The following is a 26512-nucleotide window of genomic DNA, read 5'->3' on the forward strand; positions in this document are numbered from 1 at the left end:
AACAGCAGACTGTACGGGTTTGTGTTGTGCGGATATCCGCTGTGCCCTAAGCATATGTACAGTGCTTTATTTTTCATCGTGATAAAACAACATCTTCAAACTCATAATAAAGTGAAATCTGATGTGAAACTAGATATGTGTCGGTGAGAGGAGGACTGAGATTCAGGCTGATCAGATCGGCTGCGTTTTAACACCTAGTGAGCTGCCTACCTGGACAACATCACAGACACAGAGCTGTCTGTGCTTATAGTGGTTATGTTGTTATATTTTATTATTATAATATTATGAGATTTTATTGATGCTAAAACAAGCACAAATAAAGCGTCTAATATGCTGTCTATATAGGCAACTCGTTCACTTGAGATACATTATTATTATTATTTTTTTAAATTGGTCTATTTTGAAATACATGCCCCTAAAAGGAGTGTATGCTGGCAATTCACTCTTTTGAGACATGCTCAAAAATGTTGTCTATTTTGGCAGCTCGCTAGGTTTTGAAATATGCACCTCCCAGAAAAACGTGGTCTAGTTTTGCAGCTCGCTGGGTTTTAAACCGTAACTCAGTTTGTTTTGTTTTGAGCACACTCAGATATGCTGTCTACATAGACAGCTGGCTGTGATTTGAGACGGCGCCGCTGTTTATAGGGTCATCGTGTGTTGTGAGCTCATGCAGTTGAGTTCACGCGCTGATCTACTCCATCCACATCCTGCGCACCGCGATCTCTCTCTCTCTCCTTCACCATCATCGATACAGAAGATTAAACACCTCCTCTGTTTGTTTGCTGTTGCAATATTGTGCATGCAGCGTCAGAACTAGATTTTCAGCTGCATTGAAGCCTCCCAGTGAACGGGATTACGAGGACATCGGAAGGACGTTTTTAACGTTATATTCCAAATGTTTTGAGTGGATTTGGTTTCGTCGGAGCGCTTCTGAACCGCATTCACGGAGTTACAAGCTTTAAGACGCCAGCAGCAGACAAAGCGACATTTCTGGGCATGATGTCCACATGCCTCTGTGTCCTGGAGCGCATCCTGTTGTGTTGAGGATAGACATCTGCAATGAAGGAGTTATCCAAACAAACATGTAAACCAAACACGCGGATCTTATTTCTTTCCCATCGCCTCGGATGCAAATATTAGCGTTTTTAACGTAATGCATTTAAAACGCTGAAGATTTCAATAAAACATGGAGCTAAGAAAATGGTTCCACGCTTTTCTTTGACTGGGTTGTGCAATGCTTCCTCCATCAGATCAGAGATGTTTCTTCAAGATCCAGCTGTCTCGTTTGTTCCTTGAGGACGTTTGAATTCTGATTCACTTGTGTTGCTTTAAAGTTTAGTTTTATTGCTGGTGGGTAGATGACAGGCAACATGCATCTCGGGGTAGAGGAGCCCATCCGAGAGTGCCAGTATAATCAGATCTGCACACACAACTCCTCACCCATGGACACTCCACACACCAAGAAGAAGAAGATCAAAAGGAAATGGCAGGTTTTTCCTGGCCGAAATAAGTTTTACTGCAACGGCCGGATCATGATGGCAAAGCAGACTGGGGTCTTCTATCTCACCATGGTTCTCATTTTGGTGACCAGTGGCCTCTTCTTTGCCTTTGAGTAAGTACATTGACCCACTGGAGAATTCAGTGTCTTCTATCTACTCCAGACATTACCAAAAACGTTTTTAGGCCACATACACTCTTAAAAATATAGGTTCTTCACTGGCATTTATGGGATAATGAAGAACCGTGAACACCCATGGAACCTTTGCATTGCACAAAAGGTTCTTTATAGTGGAAAAGAGTATTTAAAGTTCTTCACACTAACTAGAAATGGTTCTGTGGGGAACCCAAAAGCATTATTTAATGGCATTGCTGTGACAAAGCAGCTTTATTTTTAGGAGTGGCCCCCATGAGAAAATACCTAGCATTTTTGGAAGCACCTCAGAGCAATACCATGGTATGAATACAGAAATCATTCAATGCCAATATTACCAACTGAGTTTGAAGTGATCATTACTGATGATAAAGTCCGAAAATGGGTAGTGCTTTCAAAAGACTTCAATCCCACATTCATGAAGGCACTAGACATTAATGGTGTAAATATGCAAACACAAGCTGAGAAAGATGCAGTTTATATATATATATATATATATATATGAGACCATAACAAGCTTTGAAAGTTCTTGATTACTCTTGATGAAGAGTTGTTCTGTGTTCTGTGCTTCATTTATACCTTGGCATTTGAGCAGCAATTGAATGTGGTCTGGGATCCTGCAGTTCCACTCGAGCCAGTGCAGTAATTTAGACCCTCTCACTAAGACTGAAGGACATTTACAAGTGGTAAATCTGGTGTAATAGAATTACTTCAGTCCACGTAACTTCCAACACACTGCAGCTGTAAGGAACCCCTTGTGTTTTTAGGTCAGGTGAAGTTGAGTCGAAACTATTGACGGATAACATTTGGATTCCTGACATATCCAAAGATCTTCAGACAAGAAAGCCTTGTGCTCAGGGTTTTTTTTGGGGGGGGGGGTTACAGTTAAAAACGCAATGCTCTGCATTACTCGAAGCATGTCTGCCTGGAAGCCTCCACTGGTTGTTGGAGAATCTCTCAGTGTGATCCTGAGGGGGCTGCTTTGGAGAAGGGGACGTGTGGAGCGGAGATTTTCCAGTGTCCCATCCCCCATCACAGAGCCCCATACATTCCATACCACAACTTCCAAAACATAGTCGTGGTGCGGCCCTGTTTCCATGGCGACGGTTTCCCTTTCCCGATCTTTGTGTTCTTTTGGAACAGCCTGTGTCTCCTAGGAAACAACATGAGGACCCAGCCCACAGTTGTATTTTTCTTTGCTGTAGGGTTAGTCTTGTCATGCTTTTTGAAACGATTATAATGTCATTACAGAGGTTTTGTGATCCATTAAACACAGATAGCCACTAGAAACCACAGAAGGAAACACATGAGCCGCGCTGGTGAAAGGCAGTTGGTTTGTTGCGCAGTTCAGCACAAAATGTTTACTTGTAAATCTTTTCAAGCAAAGAATGATGGTTAGATTGAATGCAAAACACCCTTTTGAATGCATTCAGCTTGTGTGTCATAAGCAGGAATAAAAACAGGAAATGGTTCAAGCAATACGACTAACTGAAATGAAAGCAGTATGCAGAGTTTAAACTGTACTTTGCAGATAGTTATATCACGTCTCTTTCTGGATCCCTGCACATAAAATGCATTATAATATTATCATGTTTACCAGCTTAACATGGTCATGAAGTTGAAAATTCTGTATATAACTTGTATAACTTTCGATACAAGTAATTATTAGTGGTTATACAAGTAAGTGATTTTATCAAACTAGACTTATATGTGAATCAGTAAAAAGGATACTTTTATTCAGCAAGGGTGCATTAAATTGATCAAAAATGACATTAAAGAGATAGTGTAAACTTGTGTATCATGGTTTGATAACAATAAGATATGGTTTTTGAGCATGTGACACTGAAGACTGGAGTAATTATGCTGGAAATTCAGCTTTGCATCACAGGAATGAATTACATTTTAAAATGTATTAAAATATAAAATGGTTATTTAAAATTGTAATAATATTACTGTTTTTGACTATTTTTGATCAAACAAATGCAGCCTTGATAAGCATAAGACTTTTTCAAAAGATAGATAGATTCAAAAATAAAAGAAACGTACTAATTCCAAACTTTTGAACAGTATGCATAATGTTTTAGTCATGTGGCTATATTTTTAAAACATTGTGTAGTTTTTGTTTTTTTTATCCCAGTGTAATGGTTTGTTCCATCGTCAATAGTAATAGAAGTGGTAATCGATATCACAAATGCTGCCCATTGTCCATATTGAACCTGAACATTCCTTTAAAGAGAAATAATATGTAAACCTCTGAACATTTGTCTCTTGATAAACAAGCAGATAAAAGTACACATAGAACAAACAATGTGGAATGGGATAGATAAATCGGTTTTGAGTTTCTTGACATCTCTAAATTCAGTAGCACTGTTCTAGACTTCAGACTTTTGAGTTCAGAAACCTCAATCTCCATTTATAAAATGTGACTTGATAATAGTCTGCAACTCTTGCCTTGTGTGTCAGGATGCAGCGACCCTGTAACCTCTCAGTCTGTCATAACAACCTCAAACCTATTCCTTGGAGACCACTTCACAAGCAATCTTCAGAGCTGTAAAGCTGACAATGACATTAGAAGCAGTGGTAAACACAATATAGCATTCTTAAAAGGTCCCTCGGGGGATTGCTGTTTTAACATGCTATAGTCGATAGCATCTGACCATTTTGGCTAATTCGATTGCTCTGCCTAGTTGTGCTTAGCCAATTTAGCAGCCATCAGATTGCAGTGCAGACCATTTTTAAATGTTTATGTCTTGGAGTCTGAATACCATTAGATATTATGGCAGGCAGATTTTGGGTCTTGTTCCACAGACCATTTGCTTATGCTTTGAAACAGATGGTGGTACATTTCATTAACTTCTAAGTGTACAAAACAGCTAGTTGGGATAATTATTATTTTTAATATTTTTATCCCAAATCCCCCAAAAATGTATTAGATTATTATCATGTAGTTTATTCATTGGTGAGATTCACGCTCTGTTATTTTATCACTCCTGTGTTTGATTCCAAGCTGACTGTCACTTTGGATAAAAGTGTCTGCTAAATGCATAAATGTAAATGTATTGTCTATTATTATTTATTATATAACAGATGGGTAACAGTTTATTTTAAAATGACGTTGTTACATGTATAGTAATAACAGTAAATTATGCATAATTACAATTAACTAACCATAACCTTAACCCTGTAGTAAGTACATGTGGTTAATTAATGACATTATCTTGAATTTGGGGGGTATTTTTATTCATTTCGGTGGCTCCAAGCCCCAGATAATTTCTGACTCAGTACTTGTTTTTGTAATTACACTTTAAAAACTTTCAAATAAAGCATGGCCGACAGATGTTCTTGTTCACAGCACCCGGCACAACTATTAAAATAGCCTAACTGTACACATCCGAGACTAAATTTCTAGCTGAAGAATGCATTTGCTTAATAGAATAAGATTTTAATTAGTGCTAAACTGGCCAGAGTAATAAATCATCCCATATTTGGCCATTTTTAGATGATCAAAATTGGCCAATAACTGTGTTTGCTCAGCTGATTTTAAATTAGCATTGGATTTCTTTTGCATCAGATCCAGACTCTACCAACAGCCTTATAAATGAATAATTCACAATTTCTGTTTGAAATGTTTTGGTGAATTTTCAGAAAACATTCTGCAAGACAAGATAGATAAAATCTTTGCAACTATGGCCCGGTTTCACAGACAGGGCTTAGACTAAACCAGGATTAGGCCATAGTTCAATTAGGACATTTAAGTAATTTTTATAAACATGCTTAAAAAAAACATTACTGGGGTGCATCTTGAGACAAGGCACTGATATATTTTAAGATCAGTCCGTGCAAGTTTATTTCAGTTGAAACAGCTCAGACTTACATTTTAGTCTAGGATTATAGGCTTAAGCCTTATCTGTGAAACCAGGGGTAAGAGTCCCAACTGTTTTAATAACCTGCATTAGCCTGTATCTCATATTTATCGGCCATATGCGAGCTATCTGTAGGCTGCTGTAGACTAACCAATTGTCAAAAAATGCTTTTTTGAATCGATCATTATTTTAGCAGTGCTGACGCTAACACTCTGTATTTATTACTATGTAATAACACGGTTATAATGCTATTTCATAGCAGACTGACTGTAAATGCTTTCGTTTTTGCTACAGGATAATTAAAAAGAGTTTTGCATGATCATGAGCTTATGTTTGTTGTTTCTCCTTCATATCTCATGTATTCACTTCTGGTGGGATTACTAGCAACACAACATGACCTTCACAGCCAGTTTTTCCACTCCCTCTTTTCCAGCTGCCCATTCCTGGCATCAAACCTGACCCCTGCCATTCCGGCCATCGGAGGAGTGCTGTTCGTCTTCGTGATGGGAATGCTGCTCCGGGCGAGCTTCAGCGACCCGGGCGTCCTGCCCAGGGCTACACCAGAGGAAGCAGCCGACATTGAGAGGCAGATAGGTGGGAGGAAATGCCAAGATGATCGCTCTTCCTGTCTGTCTTTCCTCATTCTGTTCTTTTCACATTAAGCTGAATACGCAGCCTCCGGTTGCAGGTCTGTGGAGTGCGCGACAGAGAATTCTCTGAGTAAAAGGAGACAGAGAACATTTGATGTTATTCTCTCCTCTCGTTTGACATGAATAATGCATGCTCTCTCTCAGGTTTGCTGTCAGCCCAGAGTAATATAAAATCTGCTGAAATATTCATCCCTAGCAAAGATTCACGGTCTCTCAGAGTATTTGTTCATGTTATTCAGTCTGATAGTTTAATCAGTCACGAGTTAATGGTTGTTCATAGGTTGTTTTGGGTATTATTAAAGGGCCAGCAAGGAACGCACCCGAAGATTTAACGGCAATTTCTTACTACATTCAGAATTTAACTGTGAAATCACTGCAGGCCAAGCCATTTTATGCCATAACACTACAAATTAGTGGACATTTTCCACAGTGCGCAGGTTGATTTAATTCGCTCGCATATGAATTTGCTGGTTATAATTGAATGGAGTCACTGCTATAATGAGTTTGCTGGTCTCTCATTGAGACTGAATTTAGTGGACTCCACTGGTGAGAAATTGAAAGTACTGGTCCTGAGCCAGGAAGTGCACTTTAGCTCAGGTTTGTCAGCTCGAGATTTGGAGTTATGTGTCCCTGCTGTTCGTATGAATAATGTAGTAGCAAGTAAACGCTGCTGTGAGGCCCAGCGGTGCTGTGTGCTGTTTAGAAGATGCATAGTGTGTTGAGGGTCACATAAGATGTGAACCCATTAAAACAATAGTTTACTCAAAATGAAAATTCTGTCATAATTTAGCCTTACTTTCAGCCTTAAAGCCCATGTGGATTTTGTTCTGTGGAACACAAAAGGGAAGTTTTGAAGAATGTCCGTAAAGCTCCAGTATGGTAATAAAAGAACCATAAAATTTGTCCTTATATGACTTGTGCACGGCTTTGTGTGAAGCGCAGACTGAAATTTAAGTTATTCATATAGATCATCTTTCTCCTGACCTGACAGCAGAAAGGGACACCACTGAGGCCAAATTCCATTGGTTCTTGTGTATCTTGTGACCAAACATCATTGCCATCAATAGTGCATTTACTGCTGTTTAAAAGATTTTGATTTATATTTTGAAAGAAGTCTCTCATGCTCACCAAGGCTGCATTTATTTGATTAGAAGTACAGTTAAAACAGTAATATTGTAAAATATTGTTACAAGGTTAAATAACTCTTTTCTATTTTAATATATTTTAAGATGATATTTATTCCTGTAGTGGCAAAGCTGAATTTTCATCAGTCGTTACTCTAGTCTTCAGTGTTTAGTAATGATTTTAATATGATTTGGTGATCACATTTCTTATTATCAATGGTGAAAGCAGTTGTGCTGCTTAATATTTTTGTGAAAACTGAAACATTTTTATTTTAATTTGATTTATAAATATATATTTTTTTTTGTAACAATGTAAAATACTTTTCTGTCACTTTTGATCAAGTTAATCAATACTTGCTGAATAAATCTGCAGTTCAGAGAAAGATTTTCGGTGAATAATGATTTCAATTTCAGTCTTTTTTTAACACACAGCAATCGTTTGGCTTTATAAAACTTACTTTTGGTAGTTGATAGTTTTGTAATACATTAATAGTGAAAATGTTTTATTTATTTTTGTGTGTAATATGGTAATTTATTTGTTTATAATATGGTTTGGAATAAAGGTCAAGTCAGGATTTTTGGTCACAGTTTTTATTTTAAGGGCCAGTTATAACCATTGACAAACCATTAACTACAACTTTGGCCTCAATAAACTCCTAATTTGCTGCTTATTAATAGTTAAAAGGCAGTTGTTAAGTTTAGGTGTTGGGTAGGATTAGGGATGTAGAATATGCTCATGCAGAATATGTGCTTTATTAGAACTAATAAACAGCCAAAATATTAATAATAGGCATGCAAATTTTTCAGGTTCAGTATCTGTGACATGCTGCCAATCCAAGACGAAATGATCAATGGATAAATGTTACCAAAAAAATAAATAAATATTGCTGTTTTGAAAGTACAGCCACACTGTAAAAAATGACCATGATTTTAACGGTAAAAAACTGTGAAAATGCTACAGTAAAAACCTGTTAAATGGTTAACGGTAAGTTCCCCTACTATATACAGTGAAAAACTGTAATAGACATTTCAGACAATTTTACAGTAAAATACAGTTTTTGGAAGTGAAAAAAAAGGTATAATTTACAGAGAAAAACCGTAAATTGAGGTTCCCAGAATTCCCTTCGTTGCATTTCAAATTTGATGCTTTTTCTTGGAAATAACTGTTTCTTCTTAATTTTTCTTATCTGTTATGTTTATTAGGGTTGTATGTTCCATCTAATGTTGTTAATTTAATATTTATTGCATATTTCAGTTTCGTGAGTTGTCACCATGATGGTGTTTAGTGTTTGTGTGAATGGCATTGTGCACCTGCTATATATATTAGTATTGGCCTTCTCAGCTTGTTGAAAAGTTGCTTGTGGTGAGATTTGGTTCATCGTGTGACTTTCTCATCACCACCTGATTTTGATGGTTATCCGTGTAGGTACAAAACATATTTCAGAACTTCAATAGGTTGGTATGTTAACATTACATCAGTTAAATAAATACGTTTTTTAATTGTAAACCCTAAAACGTTGCTATTTTTATGGTAAAATTCTGGCAACCACAGCTGCCATTTTTTTACCGTACATTTTACATAATGTTTTTTTTTTTTTTTACAGTTCACAAAACATTACATACACAAGTTATATACACACACTCATAAGCTGTACACATATTTGCATGAAGTAATGGGATTTAGTCAACTCATCTAGCATTTAAACCCTCTGAAACGCCTTGCCCAGTATTCTTCCATTGCAAGTGCTTTACTGTCTGTAAATACCAGTTGTGTTTTTACAAACTGAAGGGCATGTCTAAATTATTTTCTGCCATAAAGAACAGCATGACACAGATCTTTAAACTGACATAACATAGAAGAGATTTCCTCTTCCATCTGTTTTTAAATTTTCTGCAAGATTGGATGTCTGAATCGGTCTGTTCTGGTTTCACAGATGCAACCAACGGCCCGAGCGGCCCAGGCTACAGACCACCACCCCGAACCAGAGAGGTGGTCATTAACGGTCAAACAGTCAAGCTAAAATACTGCTTCACCTGCAAGATCTTCCGACCGCCGCGGGCCTCCCACTGCAGCCTGTGTGACAACTGCGTGGGTAAGCGTCTGTGTATACTGCAAATACGTTTATATAATAGTCAGCATCATGTAAAGAAGAGTTAACATATGATTTTCCTGGCTGTGCGTTTCTCCTCAGAGAGATTTGATCATCACTGTCCGTGGGTGGGCAACTGCGTGGGGAGGAGGAACTATCGCTTCTTCTACCTGTTCATCCTCTCACTCTCCTTCCTCACCATCTTCATCTTCGCCTTCGTCATCACGCACGTAATACTGAGTAAGAGTGCTGATCGCCTACTTTCTTATATAACTTCACCCTTCAGTCCCAAAACACATGACAGATCTTATCGTACCTTGTCTTATTTAACAGTGTTCTGCAAAACAACTCGGTGTTTTTGCTTTTTCCAAACCAGGATTTGTCAGCTTGGGGTTTTTAGGATTGTAATAGAAATGGCTTTTGATTGCAATAGATAATATGAGGATTACCACTTGGTCTTGCATATATGTACAGTTTATTGCTGATGCAACCAGTTGGTCAAGTCAAGTCTATTTATTTGAATAGCGCTTTTCATACATATTGTTTCAAAGCAGCTTTAAAGAAAATCATGATTTTAGTGTTCATAATATCTCAATATCTTCATGCACTGTAGTCGCATTCAGCGGATTATTTAGCTGGTAAAAATAGTTTGCATTTTGTGACAATTAATCAAGCTGTTCAGATTTGCTACTGTCTGTTTACATATAAAGTTGGACATAATTATATAATAAAAAATTTGCCATCGCTTTACGTTAGTACACTGTATGTATGCAAGTTAAAGTTGGATATAATATGTATGAAATTTTATTTAGAGTTTACATCATTGCAATTTACATTTCGTAGTGATAAAAACAATCATGCAGCTGAGATTTGAGATATAGCCTAGTATATATTGCTTTTATGTGAGTATACTGTATTTATGCAGGAAAAATAGTATGCATTATATATCCAACTTTTAATATATTGGTGGACAGTAATCAGTGTTGTTGGGGAGTAACTAAATTATGTAATTTAATTACAAATTAAATGTAATTGTAATCAGTTACAATTACAATTACTGAGAAAAAATGTGTAATTTAAATTACAGTTATGAAAATGTTAACGATTACAAATTTACTTAAATTTTTTTTTTTTTTCACACACACACACCCACCCACATACAGATTTAATTGATTTCTTTCATAAATTGCATTGACTGCTCTAAAATATGAGACACCAATGTTTCAGGAGTAGGTCTATAGTACACAGAATAGGGCACATGCTTATTCAATAACTGTTTTATTTCCTATGCAAGACATTGTTAGATGCCAGTGTTTCCTGTCACTATGCAAAGATTTGATTTCAAAAACAGTATCATAGCTACTAGACTATTTCTTGTTATGGTTTTAAATCTGTATTAAACCTCAGAAGGATCTCTAAGTCTGACTTTGTGGTGGCTATGCTTTAAAATTAAATTATTATCATTTTAATTCAAGCGATGAAGGATTTTGAAAGTGACCGTAATCAGTGTTGAGTGTTACTGTAAGGTTAACCCTGCCTGCTTTACATGTTTGAAAATGATTAACAGTTGAAAACAGAAATTTAGAAAAGTAATCAAATGTAATCAGTTACATTACTTTAATAAAGTAATTGAAATAGTTACACTACTTATTACATTTTAGATAGGGTAACCTGTAATCTGTAACCGATTACATTTCCAAAGTAACTTTCCCAACACTGGCAGTAATATAGTTACATTTTTATTATAGAACATATAGCGTGTACTGGATGTATCTGGGTAAGCTTGGATATACTTAAAGCAGTTGTATAATTTGTTATTAATTGTTAATGTATTAATTAATTTAAATGATTAATTCATTATTTTGTGATATTGAAAATTATGTGAGACTGTGATTTGGTGTAGTGACAATTAGTATTTGGTGATAGTACAGGGTTAAACATTTTGATCATATTGCAAAACCTTCTGCTTGTTTTACAACAGTAGGCTGGCAACGGTTTTTGTCTTCTCAGTGCAACTAGGCAAAATGAAGCTCATTTACATAATCAAATATAATGATTATTTCTCGAAATAACTTTTAAAAGGTAACAGCGTCCCATCATGGGAGCAATGCATTACGAGTGACGTGAGTTACGTAATCAGATTACTTTTTCAAGTGACTAGTAAGTAACACATTGCTTTTAAATTTACAAAAAAATATCCGAGTTACTTTTTCAAATAAGTAATGCCAGTCACTTTGTTTTCCCATTTATTGACTGACAGCTCTTGTGTTGCCATGTTGAGAGAAATCAGGAGTAAGTGCAGAGACGTTGTGCATGTGCGCTGTGTGAACATGATGCTTAATGTAGTTCTCACCTGCAAAACAGATTCAGTATTCCTCAAAACCATTAAAAATCAGTGAAATGCAAACTCAGAATATGGCACAAACCTGCAATAATTAAATATGGTAAATAACACAAATATCCTTTAAGTATTTAATCCCGTTTTACTGACCAATGTCTTTAGTGCTGACCTTCAACGATCCGATTCAAGCATACTAATAAGCAAATGACTTTAGATAAACATAACTTCTTTTTTTTTAATTGCTGAAGAGTGTTGAACTTTCTTTTATAGCGTCCTATTCTTCATGCAATCCAGAATGACAGCACAGCTGAAAGGTTTGTTTGAGCTGTGCTTTCTAATGTACAGACATGAATTTACATTTCTTTCAGTTTTGGTGTGAAAGGGCTTTTACTTGTGAATTAAAAACAAACAAGCAAGCCCAAACCAGATAAGAGAAAAAGTAACACATAACACATTACTTTCTATAAAAATCAACTAAGTATTCAACTTGTTTCTCTTACAAAACATTTCAGAAAAATATTTTTGGTGAGCATTTGCACCAAAATGCCCCTTTAAGGCCTAGTACTGGTTCTTCATCACTGTAATGTATGGCTCAGCTTCCCACCATTGATCGGCTCCTCCTCTCGGCTGATGACTGGCAGGAGGAAACCATGAGGCCACTGACAAAGCAGTTTCCTCCCTGGGCAAAGTGATGGAGAGCTCAGCGTTGTTTACTGCACAGAACTGATCAATCGGGCCGTGAGGGCAGGGGCACTCTGGGGTTGCTGTAGTGACAAATGGCTCCTGTAAGATGTTTATTGGACAGGGCACACTCAGTGTGGCTTTATTTACCCTCGAATCTCTCCTCAGATGCCCTCCGGAAGCCATTAGCATTAAACACAGTGGCTGACTTTGAAGCAGTCCAGAAGGTGATTGCATTGAGAGTGTCAGGACAGTGGTTTAGGGATTGGTGCACCATGGGACAGTGACGGTAATTGTAATATCATGGTGATTTCAAAATAGCATGATACTGAACAGTTTTCATGTACTTACAATATGTTCATGTCCATATGATGTGGTAGTTCATAATACCATGGTATTACATCATAGTAGTGGAAAAACACGGTATTATCATGTATTATCCAGAATATTAAGATCGGGTGAATACATCTTGAGGAAAGTGTCTCTGAGTATGTGACTGCATGCATTGCTTACAACATCAGTGTGTTACTGCATGTTAAAAAAATATATATATATATATTTTTTTTAAAAGCACCAAAGCTCAGCGCTTTTGCTCCAAAAATAGCAGTGATTTGTCCAAGATGCATCAGGATGCATTAGCATTAAATTACAAATCCGACATGGCCTTACTGACCTACGTGCGGTTTGAGTTTGAGTGATTGGATCACAAAATTACATTACACAATCATCTTAGGTAAAAATTAAATACCATCCCTTGTGGAAAAAAAAGTTGTGGGCCTAATTGCATTTATTGCGCAATTGTAGAGTACTTCGAATCTAAAAAGAATATAAAAAAAATATAAAAAACTGTGCTTGCAGATAATATAATATTAATAAAATAAAATGCCACTTAAAAAAGTACATGACATGACAATGACTTGATTTTTTTTTCATGTTTTAAAGTACAATTATTTCGATTGTGTTGACTGACAATACTAAAGTGAAACTTCATTTCTGGCAATTTTGTTGACTTGATTGCACAGATACTATTTGAACTGAACTGAGCTGGATCGATGATGCATGACTGAATCAACAATGAACTTTAATATCTTTAACTGGAAAATTTAGTGTTTACTATCGTCCTCTTGCATTATCCACACGCTATTTTCTTGTTTAATACTGTAAAGCTGCTTTGACACAATCTGTATTGTATAAAGCGCTATATAAATAAAGGTGACTTGACTTGAAAGGTGACTTAAAGCTACACTATACTATATTTTTATTATTTAATATTAAATGTTTATTTAATATTGCATTTAAAGTTTAAATGTATTACCAACACGTTCTCACTCCCAACTCGTCACACATTGATGCTTGGTCAGGACCCCTTGGCGTCGCTTTTTGATGCTCAATGTACCCCTTTAGCATCACTTTTCGAAGTGCAGCGTCCTCCATTGTTTTCCGTTGTTTGTATTAATTTAATGGTTTGCATGCATTTGTAAAATTAGAAATAATTTTATATAAATTTATACTTTCATTGGAGCACCTAACCCCACCCCTACCCTACACCTACCCACTTCTGAACAATATAAAACACGTAACAGGCAAATATAAGTATACAGTCACAGGTATTTATTGCAAAAACTGACCATAAAAAAGCAGTATAAAAGCAATACAAACAGTCATGTTGCATTCCAAGTCTTCTGAAGACATGCGATATCTTTATGCGAGGAAGAGAGTAAAACATAAGATTTTACGTAAGATCGGTCACAACACACACAAGAGCCAATAGAATTTCACAACCAAGGTTGATGTAAGGCTTCTTCTGGCGGCATTTTTTGGAGATTTTTTGCGGAGACGGTGATCGTGTCTATTCCTCTCACAAATCAATCGCTTTGCCTCGGGAAACTTGGAACATTAATACTTTTTGAATAAATTATGACTGTAGTTGTATCTGCCTGTTATATCTTGTGTTTAATTGACAAATGGTAGGTTTAGGGGCAGAGTACTGGGTTACGTGCTCATAAATGTGTAAATGGTGTAATATAAATAAAACCGCTGTGACTGTTTACATTGAAAAATCACACCCCAACATATATGCAATAATAGCAATATTATTGCCCAATATATAATTTAATCATGACGATAAGCCTTTTGCGTCGGCATATTGACGCCAAGGGTTTCTTATTTCTTGAGACCCTGCACGTCGAAAAATGGGTCCTGACTAAGCGTCAATATGTAACGAGTTGGGAATCAGAATGTGTTATTACATTTTAAATATACTAAACTGCAACTTTATCATCACAAATGTGTAATTACAAACACATGTAAATACATGACATACAAGACATGAAAGTTGATTTACCGTAAATGCTACGTAAGTACATTTAACAGTATACTTTAAGCATAAGACAGAAGTAAATATGAAATTACATATAAAGATGAAGTCCAGTTTAACCGAGTTCTAGTTCATCTATTTGCAAATGATATATGACATGAAAAATATAACATGCAATTCAGTGTCCAAAAACACTACATTCAGTTCACACTTAAGTGTATTATTTATACCATAATAAGAATACTTTTTAAACTAAGAGACAAGGTATGCTTGCACGTTTTCTTAATTAACGATGGCTGCTAATGTGGCATCCATGTATTTGATAAAACTCTAGGAGTTCGAGTGCCTGCAAACATCTGTAAGACAGCAGCTGGTTAATTTCTTATTCCAGTGATTCTTTGCTCAATATGCCGCCTGCTTTTTCATTTGAGACTTGTGTTTCATGTTTCTGTGACAGCGTTTCTTTGTTACATAACCAGTGCTTTTCCTGCAGGATCCAACAGGACTGGCTTTCTTAGCGCTCTCAAAGACAGCCCTGCTAGATATCCTTTCACTAAAGTGTGTGTGTGTGGGAAGAGGCTGTGCAATAGGAGTCTATTTCTGGCTTTCACACCTCTGGAACACAGTTGCAGAAAAGCAGCCCACACTGACTTTCTCTACATCTTCATTGCTATGTGTCTGTACCCCTCTCTTTTCAATGGAAAGAAATATGTTATTAAATACGGTCTGTGGGAAGTCTTTGCATATCTGAGATTGGCTTGAGAAGGAAAGCAGCAAGGAAAGATCTTCTGTCTGAGTGATTTGTATAAGCAAAGGGACGTCTCGCTGTCGTGTTCATTAGTGAGACCGGCTTCCTGCTCACGGTCAATTATTAGCTTGTCATGCATCATTTATTGCTTCATGATAGACTTACTCCCATAAGCAAGCAAGTCAACACATGCCAGCAAAAACCTGCTTTGCAAGGTACAAACTGCAGATTGTTTTCTTAATCAATATTTTTGACTTGTTTTTTTTAGTTAAAATATCTGAATATCTTTTAGAAATGTAGATGTGCAGCAAAATTGCATAAAATTTTAATTTACCGTAAATGCTTGCAAGTATACATTTAACAGTATACTTTAAGCATAAGACAGAAATTACATATAAAGATGTAGTTAAGTCCAATTTAAGTGAGTCAAAGAAGTACTTTTCATATCATTTGCAAATATATGAACTTAAAAGTACTTTTTTGACTTTATATGTAATTTCTGTCTTATGCTTAAAGTATACTGTTAAATGTATACTTGCAAGCATTTACGGTAAATTAATATAAATGATTTTATGCAATTTTATTCAATTAAATTACATACTTAAAATATACTTTTCATATCATATATCATTTGCAAATATATGAACTTAAAGGTATATTTTAAGTATATAATTTAATTGAATAAAATTGCATAAAATCTTATAACGTTTTTTCAGAAAATATATTTATTATTAAATATAAAATGTAAATTTTTTTTCTTGTTTTCAGCATAAACCTTACTAAATTTGATTAGATTTATGCTTTGATTCAATTTAAGATGTATGCTTTAACCCCACAGTTTTGAACTTTATAGTGCACTTGTTTTCAATTTAAAAATAATAAATAAATCAAATTTAATTGTAAATTTACTTGATCAGAAGTCACAGCAAAGACATTTGTAATGCTACAAAACATTTCTGTTTCAAATAAATGCTGTTCCTTTGAGCTTTCTTTTAATCAAAGAATCACGGTTACGACAAAAATGAAGCAGCACAACTGTTTTCAACTGCGATAGTAATAAGAAATGTTTCTTAAGCATCAAATCAGCATATTAGAATGATTTCTGAAGGATCGTGTGACACTGAAGACTGGAGTAACGATGCTGAAAATTCAGCTTTGATCACAGGAATAAATTACATGTATATATTTAATTACATTTATAATGTTACATTTTTAAATATTATAATGTTTCACAATAGTATTGATCAAATAAATGCAGCCCAAAGAGATTTTATCAAAAAAAAATAAAATTTTAAAAAGAATAGTTTTATACACATGTAGTAGTAGTAATAATAATAATAAACATTATTATTATTAGTTTTACTATATATTATATATTTTTGATTAAATAAAAATGAAAAAATCTTATCGACCTTGAGTTTTTGAACGGTAGTACAAATGAAACTCATCGCAGATGTGCCTTATCGGCCAAAATCAGCGCTGTTTGTTTTTGCACTATTAGCACTTGCGGAAAGCCAGCGGTTAGTGGATTTTTTTTTTTTGTCTGTTAAAGGTTTGTGTACGTTTTCAATTAATTTTCTGGCAGCAGTGATTCATCAAATGACAAAGAAAAGAGCTTTAACCGGGCACATATCCAGAAGTGTGGTGTAGTCGAGCGCACTTTCAGCATTTTAAAGATGCGATTCAGGTGTCTGGATTGCAGTGGTGGAATGATGCTGCTTTTAGAATAAGTGGATGTAGTAATACATGTATAGATTTCTATTTTCCTTGACGGATGTACTGTTCTGGAAGTGGTGGTGTGCTTTTTCTCCGTCTGGTCCATCGTGGGACTGTCAGGATTCCATACCTACCTGATCAGCTCCAATCAGACCACCAATGAAGACGTGAGTACCTCTCTTTCACTATTAAAATTCAACTATTAGAATATTATCTCAATATTCATTAACTAATGAATGTGATGTGATGTGACAATGTTTTATAATAATACACCCAGGACTGTATGTTATAGACTATGCACACCGTTCAAAAGTTTGGAGTTGAGAAGATTTTTAAAAATATTTTTGAAGTAAGTCTTTTATGCTTAATAGCAATGCTGCATTTGTCTGATTGTGAAAAAAAGAGAAATATTATTGCAAAGATTGTGAAATATTATTGCAATTTAAAATAACCATTTTTCTTTTAATATATTTTCAAATGTAATTAATTCCTGTACACTGTAAAAAAAAAAAAAAAAAAAAAGTTGAGTGAACTTTAAAAAATTGTTTTACCAGCTTCAGCAGATTTTTGAGTTTGCTCAACTTATTTTTGTGGGAGATTCTCAAATTTGTGTTGTATAAACTTAAAACAACAAGTTGAGGAAACTCAAAAATCTGCTGAAGCTGGTTGCCTTAATTTTAAGTTGGCTCAACTTTTTTTTTTTTACAGTGTAGTATAGTATTTTTCAGAAATCTTTCTGATATGCTGCTTCAAACATTTCTTATAGATTTGATTTGAAACATAATTTTGTCACTTTTAATCAATATAATGAATTTTTGAAATTCTTTTGGAAAAAAAAACATTTTTTTTTTAGAACGATGGAAATGGAATATTGTTTGCTGTTTATAAATATGCAAGAAATAAACAGATGGGTAATTCCATTTTCAAAAGAACAAAAATATATTTTCACGGCCATTAAGAAATCTTTATGAGCAGTAAATTTCCTCAAATCATCGCAGGTTAATTTTGGACCCTGCATACAAAGTTTATTTTTCGATTTTGTCCCTCTGGGTCTAAGACTGTGAGCCGAGATCAAAAGAGACGCTCGGAAAGTCTGACAAGCCGTAACAGGAAGACAATTAATGAGCACTTCAAAAGACTGGGTTTGAAGATCAATATGTTTGGAGGTATTTCTCAGCGTAACGCCTAGCAGGAAGCAAAACATAATCAAGCTAAAACTCTTTTCCATCCTCACCCTGGTTCATCACTGGGGTTATTAAGGCAGCCTGTCGTCTCTCAGCGTCTCGCTGTCTGCTCTGATGTTGGCAGCTTGTCCCTCTCAGCTACTGTAGTTCTCAACGGTCACATCACTGTTTCAGATCAAAGGTTCATGGTCATCCAAACGAGGAAAAGGCAACTACAATCCCTACAGCTACGGAAACCTCATCACCAACTGCTGCGCTGCACTGTGTGGACCTCTGCCACCGAGGTGAATGTGGCAAATTTATGCTTTTGTCCTTTAGTTTTTGTCTTATGTCCAATGTCTGATCAAATGGAACGCAGTTCTGCATGCTGCACAGTATACTGCACTGATAAACATCTCAATCAGTAATATTCTATATTGTTGTTACTGCAAATAACACTGCAAAAGTAATTAATCTAAGGATGGGCAACATTTTATATGAAATATATTAACAAGTTCATAAATAGTTAAACCTTTAGGAAATTTTAAAATGTTGTGATGCCTAAATGAACAGATTTTAGGCTATTTTAAATTCTAACAAAACATTATATCATTTTAATATTGGACAAATATTAGTTATCGGCCATAAAATGAAAGTAATTAATGAATTAATTACTTTTACATGAAATGTTCCCTGCCATCTTCAAGAATCGGCTAAAAACACACCTCTTCCCTCTTTATTTGACCTTCTAACTCTAGCACTCTCTATTCTAATTCCATTCTTAAAAACAAAACAAAAAACTAACTAACACTAGCTTCTCTATTCTTTTTGTTTTCTTTTTATTTATTATACAATTAATAAAAAGCGCAAAATAAAGGCCTCTAACACTAGCTTGCTCTATTCGTTTTCTATTCTATCTGCTTTCTTTTTATTTCATATATAATTAAAACTAAAACAACAGCCCTTGCTGCGTGTACTGCATTAAGCTAACCAAGGCTTGTTATAGCACTTGCATATATTGCTCTTTTGTTGGTTTTGATCACTTTTGGATGAAAGCATCTGCTAAATGACTAAATGTAAATGTAATTATTGGCTTGTCGGAATTTTTAAATAGGTGGATCCATAAATGTAACATTTTTAATACTTAAAAAAAAACAAATGTTGATAGATAGATTTACTAAATTGTTAGAGAATTTGAATGGTGATTTCTTGTTCAAAACTCACCAGCATAATGCGAAATTATGTTATAGATGCTTGCCAGGACTTTGCTGATTGGTTTCTAGGATGTTCTGGATGGTTGCTTTCTGGCCCACCATGTAAAAAGAGGCCACCTTTAAGATGTACCTCAAGATGGCTCAGATGTACCTCAAGTTCTTGAATGCAAGTCTGTTTTGCCAATTTTGTTGTCAACAAAGTGAAAATCAAAAAAAAAAGTCCAAATAAGCAATAGCACACTCATAATGTGCGATTTAAGGCTTAGTTCACTAAAAAAAAAATTAAAATTCAGTCATCAGTTACTTGCTCTCATGTGGTTAAAAAGATCCCTTTCAAATTTTAAGCATTTACTCTTTAAAATATTCATAAACTAATCCATATGAATCAAGCAGTTCAGTCTTCTGTCTTCTGAGAAGTAACGATTGATTTGCATGTGCGTTGATCAATGTTTATATGAATGAAAGCCTAAATTAAATCTGTTTTGATCTGTTAGGCTTTCATTCATATATAAACATTGATCAACACAGAGCTCATCAAATATGGTAAACGGAGGCTTGCTAAACATGCTTGCTGAACACGTAGTGAGGTTAAATAACCCAATTTCACATGAATAAATTACTTCTTCAATGTCTTTATGAACTTTTTGAAGCTTGAAAGTTTTGGTGAAATGGACAGAAATCACTCAGGTTTCATTTCAAATGTTTTAATTTGTGTTTTGAAGATGAATTAAAACCTTACGGGTTTGGAATGATACGAGGGTATCAGAGTAAATGATGACAGAATTTCCTTTTTTTGGTGAACTCTTCCTTTCATGTCTCTAGCAGAAATATGAAATATGTTAATCACACTTAAATGCATTACTTAAGCAAATAATCTCATGCCGTCTGCTCTTGTTGGTATATTGCACATTTTGACATTTTATATGCATACAGAAAAGTATTCTGAACCTACAGCAAAACAATTGCCCTCTGTTTGCCCAACAAAACGATGTCCTTTACATCAATCACATCTCCGAATCAGAGAATTTAATTGCAGTCCACAGAAAAAGTCCATTTCAAATAAGATATTAATCAGCTTCCTCAGAAAATCTTTATCCAGGCACGTTATCAGCCAAGAGATCCATGCTGATCTTGTTAGAAAGATTGGTGACCTCAGCAGGTTTCTCACTCATTCATTTAAATATAAGAGGCAAAAACCAATCAGCATTCTCACTCCGGGAAGTACAAATATCTTAGATAACCGAGGAACGTTCCTGAATCGCTTCAGATGGTGCGTGAGGAGGCTTGCTGACGTCAAAACCTGCTCACACACCCACACAAGAGTTCCGCACGCCATTAATGACTTTCTCATGGAGCCAGGAACACAAAGCAGAAGTGGGCACAGCATCACTGGCTGCCATCTGCTCTGTGTGTGGGCATGTTGAGTTGGAGGAGGACTCTGTGCGCGTGCACACACACACGGATCCTCTTCTCTCCGCCTCCCTCACCCACGTTCCCTGACTCACGGTTGGAATCTATCATCCTCTTCTTTTCTCTTTGCAGTTTGATTGACAGAAGAGGTTTTGTCCAACCAGACACTCCGCAGCCTGCGGCCCAGACGAACGGCACCGGTGCCTGCCCCTCCAATCAAGTCCAGAGTCACATGGTAAGACGGCCGTCCTCTGACCTCTCACCGTGTGTGTGTGTGTCCGGTCTGTTGTACTTGAGCCGTTATAATGAAGCCATTTATGTTCAAACCACTTCAAGGTTTCAGCAAAGCTGTAATCAGTGATTTGAAATATATAGTGGAGTCCAGAAGTCTGCGGCACACTGAAAATCTGGAATTCAGAGTTTTGCACAAATTTCCCAGACTGACTGCTGCTGTCGATAAAGGGGGATGCAATAAAAATACACACACACACACACACACACACACACACACACACATATATATATATATATATATATATATATATATATATATATATATATATATAAATTTTTTGTAAATAATGAAAAAAGTACACTACCGTTCAAATGTTTGGGGTCGGTAAGATTTTTGAATGTTTGTTTTAAAGAAGTCTCATACTCCCCAAAGCTAGATTTATTTGATTAAAAAATTGTGAAATATTATTACAATTGAAAATATATCTTATAAAATATATAAATATAAAATATAAAGCTGAATTTTCAGCAGCCATTACTCCATAAATCTATTCCAGTGTCACATAATCCTTCAGAAATGATTCTAATATGCTGATTTGATGCTCAACAGACAATTCTTATTATTAATTTTGAAAAGAGTTGTGCTGCTTATTTTTTTTTTTAGTGAACCCAGGTTTCTTTGATGCATAGAAAGATCATATGATCAGCATTTATTTGCATTATATTATTATTCTTATTATTTTCTTTACTGCCACTTTTGATCAATTTAATGCATCCTTGCTGAATCGAAGTATGAATTGTTTAAAAAAATAATAATTACTGTCCCCCGAATTTTGAGTGGTATAATAATAATAAAAACATTTCTAATAGTGTTTTTTTTTTTTTCTAATTGTTGTTAAATTGAAAATCTTTATTGTCCACACATGTGGAAATTTATCTTCGGCCCCACAAATACACTTAACTTCACAGTCCAATACAACAAGCACACAAAACAAGGACAATACAGGGACTTCTTGCCCCAAATAAATGTATAAAGAGAGGCTAATAACACTAAAACCATAAATAAATAAGTAGGGAATATTAATAAATATAACACTTTTTCTAGTTTCTAACATTTTCAACTCAAGTTGTCATGATTTGTTGAATCTATTCAGCATAACACACTGATGGATGTGAAACACCTGTGTTATTGGCACAGACGTGATCCGTGATGTAATTCTCTCGTCCGTCAGACACACATTGACACAGCAGCATTTATGTGATTGGGAGACGACGTGGGCCGTGTGAACAGATCAGCTCTCATGAATACTGATGCTCACTGTCTGCATTCAGTTTCACACATCAGCCGCTGATTTGATGCCAATTATTCAGTCCCTTGAGGGATCCAGATGTTTTTAAGTGATGATTATGTTATGTAAGCTTACAAATAGGTTTTCAAATCTTTTTCTTGAAGTAATATTTATTGAACGATTGGTTTAGATGGATGAATCTCACACAAAAGTATCCAGGTCACATTTCACTTTAAATAAATGAACCAATACATGAAGAATGAAAAAAGACTATTTTATGGACTATTCTTTTTAATTTTTATTGTGTTTCTTTTCATGATAATTAAGCACATTTCATATTTATTTTGAAATCTATTTTGATAACGGTAACACTTTTATGGCAGTAAAGACTTTTTTGCTGTTCTTTTGAAATTTCTTTTTATCAGAAAACAAACAAAAAAAAAAAACACATTGATGATAAGATGTGTTAAATAAGTCAATGATTTCTGAAGATTCATGTGACACTGAAGACTGGAGTAATGGCTGCAGGAATAAATGACATTTTTAATATATTAAAATAAGTTAAAAGTTATTTTAATTTGTAATATTTCACTGCATATATATCTATATTGCCTTAACAGCTTAACAATTTAAATTAAATTACTTTTTTTTTTTTTTTTTTTTTTTAACAATATGAGAATGGGGGTGCTTAATTTTCATGAAAATAATATTCATCTTAATAGTCCAAAAATGGCTTTTTCCATTAAAAAAAATAATAATTTTTTGAAGTGAAATATGTCCTCAACATGTTCTTTACAGGTTTGGTGACATTTATCCAGATATTATTAACATCTAACTTCTTTTTCTGTCTTTCTTTAATACTTTTGATCAACACACTCTCTAACCTTTATAATCTTAACCTTCTAATAATTGTTTTGTCATTCTAACCACCAGAAACTAGTCTTATCTGACCCAGGGCTCCAGAACAACAAAAAACCCTACACATTTGTGACAATAATTCAAAATGCAATTGCCATTAGTATATTCATTTGTCACTTAGAAGGTTTTTAAATAACACAGATGCCAACATGGACAGGTTGCTTGACATGACCATGAACAAAACCACGCCAGCATCTAAAACACAACATATGCTGGTGACCAATAATACTCTGTGGACTGCCAGGGTGAAACCTGTAGTAATCACAAGTAGCAAAAACAAGCACAACAGCAGTCATCAGCAGTATGGAGCCCTGTGACGTGTTTTTCTGTAACATTTTATTCTTTGTTGGGTCTGACTTCCTCCTGGCTTTCCCTTTTCTCTCTGTCCTTCGTCCTTCCTCCCAGTGTGCTCAAGACCAGTGCATTCAGAGCACCAAATTCGTTTTGCAGGCCGCCACCAACCCGCTGCTCCACAGTCAGACCATCATTCTGGGCGGAGGCGCGCCCCTCCAGGCCAAGACCTCTCTGGGTGGACCGTGCTCCACTCTGGGCCCCTCTCAGCCCTCGCTGCCCTCCTCCATCCCAGGCCTCAGCTGCGGAGGAGAGCTGATGGCCCTGCGAGACTCTGAGATCCACTGTCATCATCACCTACACCATCAACATTTCATCAGTCCGGAGGAGACGCCCTCTCCGCCCGCAGCCCTGCCCTGTGCCACCCACTTGGGTCACCACGTTCACCCGGCGCAGCTCTTCGACCCCGCCAGCCAGGACTCGCTCCATGAAGACTCTGTGCGGGGTTTGGTGAAGCTGAGTTCAGTGTGAGCTGTTTTGAATGCCGTCCTGCTGAACTGGACCACAAGCCATACGGTACTTTACACGCATATAACAGCCTCTGCCGGACTTTCTGATATGTAAAGGAGGCAGCTGCCCCGAACTATTTCCGGAGTATCAAGTGAGGACCAAAGCTAGTCTTCCAGCTCTAAAATTACTCAAACAAGCTATTATTATTATTTTTTTTAATGGAAGCTTATTTCCACTACGGAATAAAAATATTAAAAAAAGGTAACTGCAACCTTTTCTCTCACAAGTCTGACTTTTTTCGTGCAACTGCGACTTTGTAACTCACAATTTGACTTTTTTTTCTCAGAATTGCGAGTTTATATTTTGCAATTACGAGAATAGATCTCACAATTCTGACTTTTTTCCTCAGAATTCTGCATGTGCATGTGGTCAGGTCAGGTGTCTAAAAATGTGAGAAAAAAATTGCAAGATGTAAACTCAGAATTCTGAGAATTTGTGAGATCCAAAATCGCATCTGCAAGTCTGAATTGTGAGATGCAAACTCAGAATTCTGAGAAAAAAAAAAAAAGGTCAGAAATGTGAGATATAAACTCACAATTCTAAAAAATAAAGTCAGAACTATGGGATAAAAATGCGTAATTCTGAGAAAAGGTTCAGAATTGTGAAATACTAATTCAGAATTCTGAGGAAAAAAGTTAGAATTGTGAGATTTTAAATTTGTAGTTCTAGAAGAAAAAAATCTAAATTGTGAGATGTAAACGCACAATTGCAAGTTTATAACTAACAATTCTATAAGAAAAAAGTCGGAATTGTGAGATATAATCTCAATTCTAAAAAAAATCAGAATTATAAGATATGATCTCGCAATTGTAGAAAAAAATCAGAATTGTGAGATGTACACTCACAATTGCAAGTTTATAACTAACAATTCTATAAGAAAAAAGTCAGAATTGCGGGATGTAATCTCACAATTCTAAGAAAAAAGTTTGAATTTTCAGATAGAAATTTGTAATTCTGAATTCTAAATTAGAATTATGAGATATGAACTCGCAATTCTAAGATTGTAAGAAAGTCACAATGACCTTTTTACCTATTTTGGCAGAAACAAGCTTCCGTAGCCTCTCTAAAAGCAGCTCTATAGAGCACAGCAGTGGCCACCCACTTTTACGTTCAAGTATTTTCCCCATTCATTTCTCCATAAAGATTTCACAAAGTTCTCCAATAAAGAAAGCAAAGCCTTAAACTAAACCAACCAGCTCTGATATGAATCATTATAAACTCAGATTTGAAGAAAAAATATTTTAAATCTGTAGAGTTACAAGACAGATTTTCTGAGGTCATGAACTGCTCATCCCCCATGAAGCATTGTGAATGGTGCAATCAAATAAGAAACTACGGTTCAATATAAAACAATATATTTTAAGTATATTACAAAATATTGTGACTGTCATTCACAGTGCTGCATTGCAGTGGTCGATCGTTGCTGAGCTCTTTTGCAGCGATTTATGTTTCCATAGTAACAATGAGTCCTCTGATTGGTTTCTTTCTAGTTAAGATTATGGTGTAGGAGAATGCAGCTATTAAAAATATCTTTTAAAAAAGACCTTGAAATCACAGACTTATGGTTTTTAAAGCAGCACATATCATCTCTTAAAGTTCAAAAGCCTCTTAAAAGGTTTATGTGCTATTGGGGTTAAAATTCAATTAATTTATGGAGAAAGTAAATGGGATTTTTACTTATGGAAGCTGACTGTTGTGCTCTAGAAGTGGGCTTTGCTGTTTTTTTTTTTTTTTTTTCAGTCAGCCAATAAATGGGATCATTTCATATGGACAGTGTTCTTGTGTGATCTGTTCATTTGTGGTCCTCCAGTAGTATTACCTGAGCTGGTGAGATGACAGAGAATCACTTCAGTGTTCGTCTGTTTGTACAGCCTGTGGTTCAGACTCTCACAGACTCATCTGTCCCAAAGTCTGACATGTTTGGTCGTACAGTGATAGAGACAGACAACTTTAATGCGACGTCACTGCCTTTATCTCTCTCTGGGGTTATGTCGATGATATTAGTGGTATTATCTATGATAATTATGCTTTGGTTATATATTTGGATATATAGTGCATCAAATTTAAACCAGGTGCCAACACATTATGGTCATGTGATTATGTGCCAAAAAACAGTTTCCTGGTTTAAAGCTACAAAAGTGGAATATTGTGGATGTTAATAAATTCACAACTTTTTAAAGAAAAAGCTCTTTGTGATTGTCTTTGTTTACACGTCTCATTAAAATTCATAAATCTAAGATAA

At 35.5% G+C, this 26512-nt stretch overlaps 1 protein-coding gene across 2 annotated transcripts; it reads left to right on the forward strand.

Moving 5' to 3' along the window:
* The first annotated feature begins 518 nt into the window (after window positions 1–518).
* On the forward strand, window positions 519–26473 carry zdhhc14 (zinc finger DHHC-type palmitoyltransferase 14). 2 transcript variants are annotated; one of them, XM_058755845.1, is made up of 9 exons: window positions 519–1612; window positions 5948–6108; window positions 9223–9381; window positions 9481–9618; window positions 15211–15259; window positions 17246–17348; window positions 18540–18649; window positions 21101–21203; window positions 23815–26473. In XM_058755845.1, exons 1-9 carry the CDS (start codon window positions 1359–1361, stop codon window positions 24229–24231), a joined length of 1494 nt encoding a protein of 497 aa, XP_058611828.1. In that variant the 5' UTR covers window positions 519–1358; the 3' UTR covers window positions 24232–26473. The 2 variants fall into 2 exon arrangements, with proteins under 2 accessions (XP_058611828.1, XP_058611829.1); XM_058755846.1 differs by having other exon boundaries at window positions 521–1612; window positions 23860–26473.
* The last annotated feature ends 39 nt before the right edge of the window (window positions 26474–26512 follow it).

The sequence above is a fragment of the Onychostoma macrolepis genome, chromosome 20 (genome assembly GCF_012432095.1).
Source record: "Onychostoma macrolepis isolate SWU-2019 chromosome 20, ASM1243209v1, whole genome shotgun sequence".
Lineage (NCBI taxonomy): Eukaryota > Metazoa > Chordata > Actinopteri > Cypriniformes > Cyprinidae > Onychostoma > Onychostoma macrolepis.

Coding starts and splice junctions, on each gene's coding strand:
- zdhhc14 (XM_058755845.1), top strand. CDS start 1,359: ATGACAGGCAACATGCATCTCGGGGTAGAGGAGCCCATCCGAGAGTGC. Junction 9,382..9,480: donor CCTGTGTGACAACTGCGTGG/GTAAGCGTCTGT, acceptor GTTTCTCCTCAG/AGAGATTTGATCATCACTGT. Junction 18,650..21,100: donor TGTGGACCTCTGCCACCGAG/GTGAATGTGGCA, acceptor TTCTCTTTGCAG/TTTGATTGACAGAAGAGGTT.